The 15,190-nt window shown below is 46.8% G+C and overlaps 1 protein-coding gene across 26 annotated transcripts in view; it reads left to right on the plus strand.

The window, feature by feature from the left end:
• rg (A kinase anchor protein rugose) overlaps window positions 1-15,190 on the plus strand; it is a 382,141-nt gene that overhangs the window by 306,868 nt on the left and 60,083 nt on the right. For 24 of the 26 annotated variants that reach the window (XR_012999551.1, XR_012999552.1, XM_031982977.2 and 21 more), the window contains 9 exons: window positions 1,164-1,294; window positions 2,653-2,763; window positions 3,620-3,827; window positions 4,081-4,419; window positions 5,206-5,332; window positions 5,448-5,556; window positions 5,683-5,858; window positions 6,112-6,386; window positions 6,560-6,696. Coding sequence is in view for 24 of the 26 variants with exons in the window: in XM_031982977.2 (XP_031838837.2) it covers window positions 1,164-1,294; window positions 2,653-2,763; window positions 3,620-3,827; window positions 4,081-4,419; window positions 5,206-5,332; window positions 5,448-5,556; window positions 5,683-5,858; window positions 6,112-6,386; window positions 6,560-6,696 (1,613 nt within the window). In the remaining 2 variants the exon portion in view is untranslated. The remainder of the gene's footprint in view (window positions 1-1,163; window positions 1,295-2,652; window positions 2,764-3,619; window positions 3,828-4,080; window positions 4,420-5,205; window positions 5,333-5,447; window positions 5,557-5,682; window positions 5,859-6,111; window positions 6,387-6,559; window positions 6,697-15,190) is intronic. The other 2 variants (XM_031982981.2, XM_031982984.2) reach the window with 1 other exon arrangement.

Consider the following 15,190-nt stretch of genomic DNA (forward strand, 5'->3'; position numbering starts at 1 on the left):
ACAGGCATTATTGTCGTTATGATTTTGTTTTTCAGCAGTGTTTCGTTTTGAAGGAATGAAACTGTTTGAACTTCACCATCCCCTTACGTTTTCGTTGCTGGTTTATTTCTACATAGAACTTCTAGTCCTTCCATTGAACAAATCGTTATATTCTTTTACTTGAAAAGGACAGTTCTTTCGAGAGACGAATAGACGAAGTCAAGTAGACATTTCGATCGTAAAAATTCTGTTTACAAAACTGATGTGTATGCATTGTCTTCGTTACGATATACTAATCAACCGTTATCTGAAGGTTTGGAACGCATAAACAACTTGCACGTAAACTTTCTGTATGAAAAATGCGCACTACTTGCATATCATTTGCGAGTAAATCAACATGTCTGCATGGTCGTTAGACGTAGTTACGCCATTAAACATTTTTCTTGCCACTAAACGCAGGACTTGTTTCTTGATACAAAGATGTACATTATAGCCATCACTCTTCTTAATGTTCGAACACTTAATAAATCTATCTATCTTTCGAAAATCTGTGACTTTTGCGAAACTTAAACCCTATTATTCTTGTTAGCCAACACATTTCTTTGAACTAGTCATCGTTGAATACTTAACGAGGTCTATACATGACTAAACAATTACTATCGATCTATTACTTTTTGTTTACCTTCGCTATAGTGTTGTTTTATTTGAGACATATACTCGAAGGGATGGGAAACTGTTACTATCACAGAGAAATGCATTTGCTCGATCGAGATTTTCAACTTTAAATCCAACGAAACCGTTTCCCTGAGCTTCCAATTGTTAAACAATTTTGAATGCTGTAATTACCTACCTATTGCGCTTTGTTTGTCCTCAACCGTTTGAGATTCCTGCACTATAATGGATCTCCTTTCCTGTACGATGCAATCGACGTGTAGCACCCCAAAACATAGAAACACTGTTACCTCGAAAATGCTTAGCTGCCACGGTGCTCATTAAGAAGATCGGAAATGATTTTTAATAGAATCCTCCCTGAAGTAGAACGTTATCCTTGCTAGTGACGAAATTTTCCTCACGAATGCAATCGTCGATCGCATCAGCGTTCATGTCATGTGCTTTGCAAGAGAATACACGAGTGTAATGTAGATATAGGTGCATACTGTCACACTGTCGAAATGTGTTCCCAGGGAGCGGAGGTATCATGAGCCAAGCTGGTTCTCAAGATGACGGTGAATATGAAGTAATAATTGTCGACGAGAACAATCCGTCGATCTTGGCGGATCACGACGTTACGTCGTCCGGGCCACCATCGACGAAGGTAAGTGATCAATATTACTCGTTCATTCGACCTGTCCTCTACGATAAGATGCAATTTTCGCTGCGACCCGTTCAAACGTGCGACAAAAACAAAACAATATAAACGTTCTGCCTATACGAAAGACGTGTGTACATCGGGATTAATTGTTCCGATATTACTCAGGTAAAAAAAATCTATTCTGAATCTATGCTCAGTATTCTCCGTCTATGAAAGTGATGAAGACACGAGAATTTACAATTTTTTATGGTCCACGGATTAAATTTCTTTTTTGATAATCTCACTTGAGGCTGCATGCTGTCCCTATCGAGACGGAATGTAAACGTGTTTCAATCGATACGTACAATCTTTCAGCTTATAATTGTACATAGTAAATATTATTAAAGCGTTCCTGAAATTACAATTGAAAAAATTTAATGATTGTTCCGCAGTCATGATCTTTATACAACAGGTGAGCTGTTTGAAGTAGGCTATCAGAGTAGTTGAACTTTTCTCGTGGAGGAGACTTATCGATTTTTGTATTATAAAAATAGTGACGGAACATACGGTATGAAAATTATCATAAGAAAACAGTGACCTGCTTCAGATACCTCGCTCTATACATTCTATTGTATACATCCAGTTCTTTTCGATACTTAATGCACTTTTCTATCTCGCACGAATTACGGTCGTAATAAAATTGAACACTTCCTGCAGACACGGTACGCTTTGCATTCGTTTATTGATCTAATACTTTTCGATTCTTCTTCAGTAGTCGTTCAGAATTCAGAATCTATTTTAAACTATCAACATCAATGAGGAACAAACTGCATGCGTCCCATGTACTACTTGTGCGACGATGAACAGTAGATATAAGCAATGAACGTAAGAAGTACAAGGAAATCAATGTCGACGTCAATAACGTATAATCTAGTTTCCATTGAAAGTCTCCTTTAGAAGTAGTTTATACAATAGTTGATATATTAGACGACCCCTAAGTAATCTTAAACTTAAAAGACAACCAGTAAATTACAGTTTCTGCTACATCCAGCATGTAGTGTATACTTAGCGTTATCTTGCACTTGCGTAGTCCAGAGAAATTATATCGTGTAATTATACATTAACGATTTTATTCGAGCACGTACGATTTGATCGAAAGTTTCGATGTACGCGTCGACGTATTTGAAAGCAACCACGGTCCGATTGATGTACATATTTGAACCCGCCCCTCGAGAGAAAAAGCGAAAACTATATTATATCTGTAACGTTTCGATCTCTGATAGTTTTCGAGCATGCGACACCCTTTCACTTTTCAATTTTCTTTTCTCATCGTTAACTTCCTCTGCTTGCATTGCTATGCGTACTAACTACTGGTTCTGAAGGGAGGTCACAGTGGTGTACCTCGGCCACGGACAATTCTCGAGGATTACACCTCGTCAGAACCAACGCTTGGCTCTACGACAAGACCCGAACCACTGCCACGAAATATCCAGGTAAAATTTGACTCGAGTACGGACCCTGAATGAAATTTCAAACGACAGTTGCCCCTCCGTCCCTGAACATTTCTCTATTTCCATTTGCCAATATCTCTACCGACTGTCCACCAACGTTTTGGGATCGTTCGAAAATACTTTGTTAAACCGTTCGCACGCTCTCTCTCCGAGAGCAAGAGGAAACGCAACAAGAATGCCCATTCGACGGGTACGCAGTAACGATAGTTTCGAAGCGGTATACAGAGAAAAGAATTCGTTTACTATTATTTGTTTATCTGTTTTCGTATCTTAATTCCAAATGCAATCTGCGCAGTCGAGACGGTGTTATTTATGTTCACCGTCCGCGCTTGAGAATCTAGGAAGCTTTTATTTCTCGTTCACACGTATTAGATGATTGCGTATTATAGCGATGTTACTACTAATTGCATGACGTAAAGTGAGTGCATAGCACGCGAGATTTAATCGCAGAGTATATCGTCCGATTCCTATAGAACGTTCCTAAGACTGTTTTAATAGACACCTTTACGACTAGATTGTTGGGACGAAAGCTAGGCTTTCGTTAGAAGTATTCAGTAAATGTAGTCAAGTAGACGTAGTTCTGTCTCATAGTATCTTTCAACCGAAGCAATTTTATCCGTTATCTCGCCACACGATAATATTTACATCTTTCTCCACGTTTCTCCTAACGTTTAAGCAGAAAAATGGTCAATAACCTTCGCGAAACGAACGCACTCGCACCGCTCGATATCCCTGGACGACCAATCAATTCCGGATTGGTGTCTCCGCACATTCACAAAGCCATCAGCCGGCGGACAGACACTTTAATCTCGCCTCCTTTTATTCGACTTTCTCACAGAGCAACGACTCCAGCGAGGAGACAATGCACCGTAGCAATATCACCGTGGATGCCAGTCCGTCCGATGTCACCACTGACAATGAGAACAAGCATAACTCCTCCGAGGAGGCTTGGACTGACGTAAACCTGAACGAAGACGGGGACACTATCCCGATTACCAATCAGAGAGAAGATCCGCGGAATATTCACAATATCGCTCATTCCCGCGGTAAGATTTCTATTAAGAAATTGCCGTTTAATCAGTTTCGCTTGAACTACTTACCCGGTTACATACTATTTCCATCGAATGTCTAACCAATCGATACTTGATAATATTTACATACAACCTTCCACTAAAAGCAATTGCTACATGAGTAATACATGAGGTTACATATAGGGAGAGTGATTTCTAAAATGTTCAAACTGCCTGCACCCCTTTGTTAACGAGTCGATTAGAGAATTGTTAACTGGCTGGTGTACAGGAGAAATTCAAGACAACGAAGGCAACGTCCTGGACCAAGAGATGCTCGGTAACGCGGAACGCGGCGAAAAGCCATCGGCGGAGATCTCGGTGGTCCGCGTGCCGGACAGATTGGTGGTGACTTCGGCGTCACCTCGGCCAGACGAATTGCCGATCAAGGGACTGGTCGATCACCTGCCGGTGCCGACGCCCTCGCGCGAGGCGTCGCTCACGCAAAAGCTCGAAATGGCGTTGGGTTCGGTGTGTCCTCTCCTGCGCGAGATCATGGTGGATTTCGCGTCGTTCCTCTCGAAAACCCTGGTCGGCTCCCACGGTCAGGAATTATTGATGGAAGGAAAAGGTATACACACGCATGTCCCGGGGAACGCTCGTCGATCGATCGATCGGTCGATCGATCAATTTGTATCCTCGCTCGTGAACGCGCTTTCTAATAACGCGGAACGTCTGTTAGAAAATCGAATTACCCGGCGTAATTACCTAGCTGATTGATTTAAACGCGATCAAGCTGATCAACGATCGTTCGAATTTCTCGACGGGAATATTAAACAGGCTCGCTAAAATAGATAAAGAAATAAACACGACGAAACGGTGACGTGTCGGACGCTCGAGTCCCATTTAGATACACGGACGATAAATAAAATTCCCGAGATTCCGCGCGGATGCAGAGAACGCGCCTCGGTTTTCGTCACATTTGAACGGCCGTCTCGCTTTGACTTTCTCTCGGTTGATCTCGGGGCGAGGGTATTCAAATTAGTTTATAGTTTCGCTTAGGAAGATGGAAGGCGTATTCCGGATAATCGTTTGACATTTGTATTCTCGCGGCGCGGTATTGTCCGCGCCACTTCGCGGACATTTTATATTCGTGGAACGTCGCGAATGACGGTCGCGGCGCGTATCGACGCGCTTTATTTTCAACGAGGCACGAAGCGATCCATTGGTGGCGTTGTTTATAAATCACACGGCCGTCCGTGTCTCTTCCCCGTTCCTTTCTTATTCGCCACAGTGTCCCCATATATATTTTACAACGGATCCTAAACAACCGATCCTTTTTTCGTCCGTCCACGGCCTTCGCCTCGTCCCCGTTACGCCCGTGCGTTAACGATTCCCTTCGGCTCTTGATTGCTAGGCCTGACCACCTTCAAGAACAGCAACTCGGTCGTGGAGCTGGTGATGCTACTTTGTTCCCAAGAATGGCAGAACTCCTTGCAGAAACACGCGGGCCTCGCGTTCATCGAGCTCATTAACGAGGGAAGGTAAGGAGGCTCATTATGATCATCGTTAGAACGACAGAGTTATAGGGCGTGCAGTAAACCAACGGCCGAGCATTCCCGTTCCTATCGTAAAAGTTTACGTTTATGTTACGCGCAGGTTGCTGTCTCACGCGATGAAGGATCATATAGTCAGAGTGGCCAACGAGGCTGAATTTATCCTGAATCGGATGAGAGCGGACGACGTGCTGAAGCACGCTGACTTCGAGGTACTCGCCCCGCCGTTCCCGGCCTTGGCCAATTAGTTTCCGCGCAGATATTATCCGTTCGGACTCGACGTATCGGGTTCGGGTCCCGTGCTTAAGATAATTATCGTAAAAATGTTTACTCTTCAGTCGCAGTGCGCGCAAACGTTGCTCGACCGGCGGGAGGAGGAACGGATGTGCGATCATCTGATCACAGCCGCTCGCAGACGGGACAATGTGATCGCTAGCAGATTACTGGAGAAGGTCCGAAATATTCTGTCTAACAAACATGGCGCATGGGGATACATGGATCCAATGGCTGCAAAGTAAGTCGCGATAGTCTCGTTACGATGCCCCGCTGATTGAATGATTCAACGAATTGTTACGATCATGTTGAATTCACATTTGTTCCTTCGACCTCGGGGTTTAACCTTAACGCTTGTAAAAGTACTAGTCGATTTGAATGAGCGATTACGTTAACCCTTTGCACTCGAGAGGTGACTCTCAGTCGAGAATTGATTTGGTACAATAAATTACGAAGTCTTATAATATTAACGACGATTTACTTGTTAAACGCAGATTGGCCGAATACTGGAAGCTAGATGCTTGGGAGGATGATGCACGTAGACGCAAGCGTTTCGTGCACAATCCACTAGGCTCGAGCCATCCCGAAGCTACACTGAAAGCGGCCCTCGAGCATGGTGCACCCGAGGATGCGATCCTCCAAGCGCGTGAAGAGTTTCACGCGCATCTCGCAGCCTCGCGTGCACATCAGCAGCAATTGCAGTCGGCGGATCTCATGGATGACAGCGAGTTGTTGTCAGACGACAGAGATCTCGACAACGACCCGACAGGTTAGAACCTCTATTTCATTTCGTTTCCATTCCGTTGGTTTCATTTCCGTTCGCGTCCATTTGCTTTCGTTCTCTTCAATTTCTTTGCCAAACGAAGCGTGACCGTTTTACTTGCATGCTGTACCATTTGAACTCCGATACGCTTAAATTACAACGAGGTCGTGTTTCGTCAGGCCCGGTGAACATCAGCACGAAAGGAAAATTGGTAGCGCCAGGTATCGTGGCTCCCGGTATCATCTCCGTCACATCCACGGAACTCTACTTCGAGGTAGACGAGGAAGACCCGGAGTTCAAGAAGATCGACGCCGAGGTAAGTGGTACACATTTAATTACAATATCTAGGTGAAGTGTTCGCAATTCGTTCGAGTAGAATTGGAAGTTCCGAAGATTACACCTGCTAGCGAATCGACATGAATATTACTCAATCGAATGTTCCGTGTGTACACGAGTAACTATTTCTGTAATTGTGAAAGATGATTTAGATTTCGAACCGGCCTTTGCGTATCCAGCTGCATTTCCTTGCTCGCATTTATCACGTGTCACACGCAATCTTAATAATTAATCACTGTGTCAGTTCCTCCGCGTTAAGATACCGTCTATTACATGCATTTGGAGCAACTTGTTGCGTTCGCGAAGCTATCTCTTTGAAATATGGTTGTCCCGCAGATAAGGTCACCTCGCACTGAAATGCAGGATCACGCGTACGCGAAAGCTACTTTTTACGAATCCGCTTTGCGAAACGCACGTCTCCGAAAGAGATCCCGATGATCGAACGCCGTCTCATTGGGAACGACGACTGCTTAATTCAATGGCGAAACACTAGGAAGTGGCGTCGAATGAAATTTGACTCGCTAATCTAGCACGACGTAGAATAATTAATGAACCCATTCACCGATGAATCTAAATAAACGCGAATCATAAATGATGAGACGTGACGAAAGCTTCCACGATACTGACCCCGTATAGTCGACTCTCATTGGGATTGGCTCGGACGTGTCCTTGTCTATCAGGGTCCATAATGTGGTCACGTTTCGCGAAGGTGGCCATCCCAGGGGAAAAAGGAAAGAGAGAGGTAGAGATAAGAGACGAGAACCGAGAGAGAAGGCCTGGATGTACCAGAGGCCCGATTATCATATATCGGTCGTAGATCTCGCGTTTGTATAACTAGGGAATAAAACAAACAGGGAAGGGCCCCATGGGGTCGGCCGATCTTCAGGGTCGGCAATTATGAGCCCCCCGCGGGGCCCGGTATCTGCCTACCCGACTCTCCGTCTCTCTTTACCTTCGCCTTCCATCGCCTTCGCCACGTACTAACCACACATCGGTGGCATAGGTGAACAGACAGCTCTCCTCAGGAATGCACTCGAATGCACTACCACGCTTTCCTATCTAGCAACTATCGCACGTCTAGCACGGCATCCTGTTTCATGCGTCACCCGGCGATTCGATGGGAATAGATGAATCGGGAAATGTCGCCGCGCTCGAATTCCGTGTCACGTACTTTAGGAAACTGCTTCATAAAGATGAAGAAATTAAACGGCCTGCTCGGCGTTTCCACTTACCGCTTTTCCCCAGAGTTAATCGGCACTCTCCAGCGACGAGGTACCAGCAACGGATTCATCGATCTTAACGCACACGGTGCTAAATTGATTCGAATTATAATAGTTCCTTCCCTCGTCATCGGAGGATTCTAAAACAATACCTACTTCTAATCGTCCGTCTACAATTCACCGGGCATCAGCCACGATCAATTCCGAACGAGGAGTCCAAAGTCTCGAGACGGTTCACCCGGTCCCAGGCTCGCCACGAATTTCTCCGTTGAAGATTTCGTCGTGTCCACCTGTCGTCTCCGATTCATCTCGGCCTGCTCTTGAATAGGAGCACGAGCTCATTCGGTCCTCTTAATTGGAATCCCCTTTTTAAACAGAAACGGTGAACACATCTGGGACCGTGGAAGGCAAAGAACGAGCGGCGAGAAAGATGGAACAGTGATAAAGGGAGGAAAGAGGGAAGAGAACACGGAGGCACGGACCGGAGGATGTGGCAGCGAGTAGATAGAGAGAAGAATAGAGAGCGAGAGAAAGAGAGAGAGAGAGAGAGAGCGAGAGAGAGCAAGTGAAAGGGAAACAGAGCGAGAGACTAGTCCGTTCACGATCGAGACACGCTCATTAGTCGAGGATGTCCCGAGGGTAGGCGGGAGGCTTCGTCGAATTCGTAGGCGATGGATCACTCGATAGTCGAGCCGAGACTTAAGCGATCGTAATGCGCGGCCGAGGAGGAAGGCTGCGTCGGGAGTGGCCCCAGGCCAGGGACTGCATATCGGTGAACTCTCGCTGCTACGCTGCTCTCCTCCCCCCCGGATCGCGTCGATCCCTCCCTCCCCTTCCAGCTTTTATAATGGTCCGGGCAAACGTATTTATCGTGATTTATTGTTTACACGGGTCTCCTTTCTCTCGGCTTCGCCCCGTCCTTCTTCATCCCTACGGTCTCTCTTTCAACGGGTTCTGCGCTAGAGATAGAGGATGCGCACCGTGCGATTACGTCTCAGGTGAATTATTGATCGTCCACGGGGAACATTAATATCTAAAACAAATAATGGACCGTTACAATCCCCTCGCCTCCTGCCCGCGTCCAATCGAACTTCCATTGATCCGTCTTTTACTTTTCTTTAGTCAGCCCTTCGTACACTTACGAAGTCTCTTGCCTTCTCCGGGCTCTTCTGTCAATTTATCCTGCGCGTTGTTCTTCGGGACACCGGTTGAGTCACTCTGCCGATCAGCGATGATTCCCCGTGCGTGTCGGAGCCACGAATTATGCAACGGAATGCTAATATCGTCTATTCGATTGAGTCATAATTTTTTCCTCCGTGCGCCCGCTGTATGCGCTACGGGCGAGGTGTTTGTTGTTGAAATTCTATCTTTACGCGGTTATTAAGTCTCTTTACCATACTCCTACGGCGTTGTTCGTGGCTCGCGTGTTGACCGCTTGGAAGGAGGCAGCTCTGTAATTGCCGTGCTTTCAGGCACGCACGATACTCTCGTTACGCGGACACGCTCGGCATCCGTTCGACTTTGTAAGCAAACTTTTTCTCCCGCTTGAATTCCTCGCCTCTTGAATTGCACCTGCAATCCCGACGAGAAGTCCGCTGAACCTGGTGGACCTATTCCCCCGAGGAAAAATGTCAAAGTACCCGCAGCTCGCGCACGGACTTACAAGCTGACTGAAATCATCGGCTTTGCGTGAACTCGGAATGTTCCTCCCGATTGGACGATCGTCGAGAAGGTTCACGGTATCCTTACAAAGAAATACAAGCTAACCCCGTCTCGGTTCTCTCGATCCTGCCACACGGGCGTCACACGGGAAGATTCTAACGCTTCTTGATACCCAATCAGCGCGTGTCTCACGGCCTTCTTTTATTTACGACCGGCCAATCTTGCAAACAAGAACAGGTATTCTTCCCCGTTCGGTTTTACGTCGAAGCATCTTCATACGGGAAAGCCCGATCGAACGCGAGCGAACGGCCTCGACGGCGGCCGTATTAAAATTCACCGGTTAAAATATGCGGAAAAGAACGCCTGTTTGAATACAAATTGTACGTATTTCCGTGGCGAGACCCGGCGACCGTCTCATTGGCAGATATAACGGGGCGACCGATCGCCGGACGTGTTCTCTCCGAAGGGGTAGGTCGCGCGGGGGACATTAAACTCCGCGCGGTGTCGCGGCGGGCTTGCATTTTTATGGAAACTCGCTGGCGCCTAAAGCTCCTTCTCTCTTTACCTCTCTCTCTCCCCCTTTCTCTGTTGCCAGTCCTCTGTCTGTCTCTCTCGACTGATGCTATAGTTATCGCAGACACACGCTGCGAGTATCCCCACGGGATACTTATGGCCACGGCGCGCGAGCAGGATACAGGAAGACAGCCGGGACGGGCCGGAGAAAGAGGGAAACAGAGACCAGCCGGACAGGTGGTCCGTGGCGTACGTTCGTGCATACTCATTGGCTAGCGAGATGCCATTAACGGGAGTACAATATCGCGAAAAATCGTGGAACATCCGATCGTTTATCAGCGGGCCCGCGACGAGACACTCGCTCGTATATCATGCTACGGATGAGATTTTCGATTTATGGATAGAGAATGTTATTCGTTGCCTGCAATTACCGCGATCGCGAACACTTGACGTTACCTTGGACGACTCGCGCGCGTGCCTATTTTTAGATTCGCGTGATAAGCATGAACCCTCGAGGAATAAGAAAAATTTGTGTATTCGACGAAATATCCATTTAGTTTTTGCTCGAAACGTCGAGACATCCGGTACGGACGGCGAGGAATGTCCCAGATATATCGTTAGGAGATCTCGCCGAGATACGAAACTTAGTTCGCCGAGAAATAGGAAACTCCGGGCAGGTTTCGCAAACGCGTACTCTTTCCCCGAGCAAGGTTAATCGTTAATTGAACGCGCGCATTGCGACATTCGTCTTTTTCGCCAACTGGTCGTTATCGGGCGTGGTCTCTTAACCAGTTTCCTACGATTATTCATTGATATATGCAAAACTACCGGCCACGCGAACTACATTCTTTTTCTTCCAAATTAATAAGGCTGCAGGATATCGCGTTCATTGACAGCTTAACGGGCTTATCGCGGCTGACAGCTGAGCCGCCGGTTGATTGGGCCTTCTCGTACGGATACGGTTACGCATGCGAAGTGACTCGTTCGGGGCACGGTAATTTCGTTCGATAATCGCAAGCCGTTCGACTCGCCGGTGAATGCATCGCTCACGTAACTTTTCCGTTCGCGTTACTCTCATTACTGTCTGGCCGATTCGCCGGAGATCATTGCCCAGATACACCCCCGGCGTAAGCGATTCATTAACGGGCGAACACGTGCAATCATCGTAATTATACCTCGTATATGTACGGATTCATTGTTTCCGCTCGGCGCGGCCGCTGTGCAGCCATACGAAGGAAAGAAAGCGCGGACGTATGAACGAATGATCGCGGAGGGCGTGCACTTCTAAGGAGACCGAAGAGAAATGGCGGGAAGGCGGGAAAGTAACCGTGAACGAGCACCGATTTAATGCTATACGATTATGCTCTGCAACGGCAATGCATATGCATGATACGCGCGTGATATATTGCCGGTGACGTAGCAGTAATGCAGCTGTAATTATCCGGTGCTCGATACCGTCGAGTCGAAAATCGTGCACCGGTTCGTAAACACAGTCATTGAAAACGTAATTGTACTTCGTCCTATTAGCTCGGTCAAGAATCACGAGTGGCGATAAATAATTGATTTCGTTCGCTCGTAATACGCTGGACTGCTGATTGGATAAATGTCTTCGGCGCATGGCCTCTTATTTTCTTCACGTTTTTTTTTCCCGTTCTGCATGATGTCTCTATTCCTCGGTATCGCTCCGGATTTTATGCATTTATAGCGAAACAGACTGGTTATAGTTTCCAGTATAATCCACGCGATTTCTTTGTGAACTTCTTATCGAATAATTAACGACGCCATTTTATCCGTTACTGGTTCTATCTCGCAAGTGTTCGACACGCGACTTTGGTGAATCACGCGCAGAAATTTTAATCGGGGTTTTCGGGTGGAAATTGGACGGTATAGTAGCTTATGGCCAACGGCCAGGCTGCACCGAGGAACAGGCAGTTATATAGTTTGGTAAACATCCATCAATTCGTGGGCAGGGCACCGTAAGGCAAAACAGGGTAGAACCTGAACAACAGGCAGTCTGGAAGGAAGCGGGCGGATTCATTCTCAACAAGGCAGGGTAATCACTGCTATTAGTGCGGACATTACTCCGGTGGTCCGCCAATCTCCTTAGCACTCCATCATATCGGTACCTTCGGGGCCCCTCTCCGCGATGTTGAAAATAGGCCGTACCTTCTTCGCGTGCAACAAGTCTCTCCCTGTTTGCATTCGGCCCACTGATGACAGCTACCAGTTCGGCTCTCCAAATTTGAATCGCTCGACGAATCTATTGTATGTACAGCAATTCCTTGTGTCCCATTTTCACTTCACGGAATCAAGGTGTATTCTACTAATCGTACTAATCGTTAAAATTACACTGGAAATTCATTTTTATAACGCGTTCCGTGTTCACAACGGTGACTGACAAATTGCGTCAGATATCAATGCAATCGCTTGTTTTATTACATTTTACACGTTCGCGAGTGCTGGTAATGGCATAGCACGATGTGAGTGAGTTGTTCTCAACACGTCGTTGACATCCTGCGAGCATCCGCCACGGTGTCATCTTCAACGCCGGATGATCCTTTCTCCCGTACGATATTCTTCATCGGTCGTTATAGGCGTGACCGCCGATTATCCTCGGAAGGAGCGATGATGGATATCATAGGCAACTGTCTCGTGCCACATCAGCCTCGCTGTCAGCAGCTGCAGGTAGGCGGGAAGATTGTGGGTGTACCCTTTCTGTGCAAAGTGGACGCTCGAAGGCGCAGATGTGTTCGAATCCAGTGATGCGTTAACCCCCACCTCCTACCGGTTCGCATTATTTTTTAATTTGTTATGCTCTTATCTCCACTGGGCATCCATTTATATCACTTAACCATTTTCGAATTCATCTCAGACTGCGCATGTTTCGTTCCTTTACCCGTTCTCAGTTCCGAATGTTCGAAAACATTAGATCTCTAACTAAGAATGCAATTTATTTAACTAGATTCCTCGGTTTATCCTACCGAAAACATTCAAGACAATAGCGTCCGTTCTCGACGCGTTGAATTAATCTCCGCGCCACGGTGTAGAATTTCACGCGGTACCGTGGTAGGGAGCGCACTTTGTAAGAAGCTGCGGCGAGGAGGGCGCAACAAGAGGCTCCGTGGGAACAAAGGAGACAAATTGGCCGTGTCGATTGAATCGGGTCCACGAGCTGGTAATTTGTGTATCGCGGGGCACACGGTTACCTTTTTGAGACGAGCCTGGTGTGGAAGAATGCTAGTCGGTGAATAGGCGGAGCCAGCCAGGCTGGATCCGATTCAGAGTGTGACGGATGGCGCCCACCTGTGGATTCATTCACTAATCTGCTCGCTAAGCAAACAGCCCGAACACACCCCGTCATTATCGCTGACGGCGTAAGTAGCGCCCGATCTCGTCCTTACCCGATATTTATTATGCCCCCCGTGCCCCGCCGCCTATATCAACCACCCCCTCCCTTTCGCATGCTTTTCAAAGGGGCCACGGGATCGAACGTTCAGTCCATTTTCGCGTCACCCTCGTTGCAACCATCGATGCTCGATTCGCTCCCCGGGCCCGTGCAGCCCAGTGATTATCCTGAAAGGTGGTACCACTGCGTATCGCTGGTTGCGTGCGCCATATGGATCTCCAGGCGAACGCGACGTTCAAGTCGAAACTTCAGGCTGGAAAAGTTTTAATTTATATTCTTCTTACGGACAGCATTGTCTCCTGTAGGAATCGTGTGAATATTTCCACTTCGAGATTAGACTAGTTTCGACTTTCCAATGAATCAAAAGAATCATCGATGCGATTCAACGGCCCCTGATAAACTAACGATGTTATTGTAGTGCTCAGTCCTGACTTCGGTTCGGTTACAATAGTGTTTCCGGTTTGTTTTAAAGCAACGTACGAGCCTCATTAAGTACGAAGGAAAACGAAAAGTATGCAAGCAATATCGTGCCAGAAGGCTGAAGCTAGTTTGCATGGAACTATTAGCCGCTCGGCACACAAGAACGTTATCAGCGGAAAGAATTTCCGGCAATTAACGCCACGTCACCGAAGGTTAATGAAAAGATCGGGCCAATCACCGTGAAGAAAATCGATTCAGTTTTTACGGGAGCGTAACGAAGGCAATATTGTAACCGCTGTATAATTTTCTACGGTACGGCCAATACGCAATTATTTTTGCGCGCATTATTACGCTACGAGAAAGTGGTCGTCGATGGGAGTTCCCGCTGTTCGCCGATCTTAACGATGGAAAAACGAACGGACGCATCCGCGACGCTACCGAAGCGAACGAGCGAGCGAGCCAATCCTGAGATAAGGGAAAATCTACCCGCGTCTGCCTTTCCCGCCATTTCTACCATTAATCACGGTTGCGTGCAGACACGCGGCGTGCCCGAGGCGCGTTTCCAGGCATTGCGAAACGGCCACGTGACAACGAATCGATTAATATTAATGAGCGGCCGTGACAACGAACGCGCAAATCACCGGCGGACAGCATAAACGGTTACTTTGTGTATCATCGCTAAGTGGACATAATTCTACGAATATTATTCTCCGATGACATTTGCCCGCGACGCGACCCTTGGCTACGGTGACCGGAGGATGTTGTACATTTTGGTTGTTGTTTAACTGTACGGTTCACTCCGCTGCGCACAGAGAAGTCGATATTTATTCGGACTTCGAAAGTTGGACAACTAACGTTTATAAGACCCAATACACGTTTAATTGGCGCGCATCATAAATCAAATGGTAAACTCACTTGCACAGCCGCCGTATCGCTATCAAAGATACATAATTATAGACAAAATGGAAAAAGCATCGACGCGAAGACACGTTTTCTCTTCGCGTGGCGAGCTTCTGAATGACATTGATTTATCGTTCAAATTAACTAAATGGATTAATTACATTGAGATCGTTTTTTGTATAATTACTTTAATGGGCTCACTGAAAAATTCTTGCGTGTTCTATCGGACATAAAACCTGCTGCGCGACTATAAACCAGGTAAAAGTACTCTCCGCGTATACGATGCTCCTTCGAACGGGAATTAACAGCGCGGACATTGAAAGATACTAATACGTACGAACAAGCGAATACTA

The sequence above is a fragment of the Nomia melanderi genome, chromosome 10 (genome assembly GCF_051020985.1).
Source record: "Nomia melanderi isolate GNS246 chromosome 10, iyNomMela1, whole genome shotgun sequence".
Taxonomy (NCBI): domain Eukaryota; kingdom Metazoa; phylum Arthropoda; class Insecta; order Hymenoptera; family Halictidae; genus Nomia; species Nomia melanderi.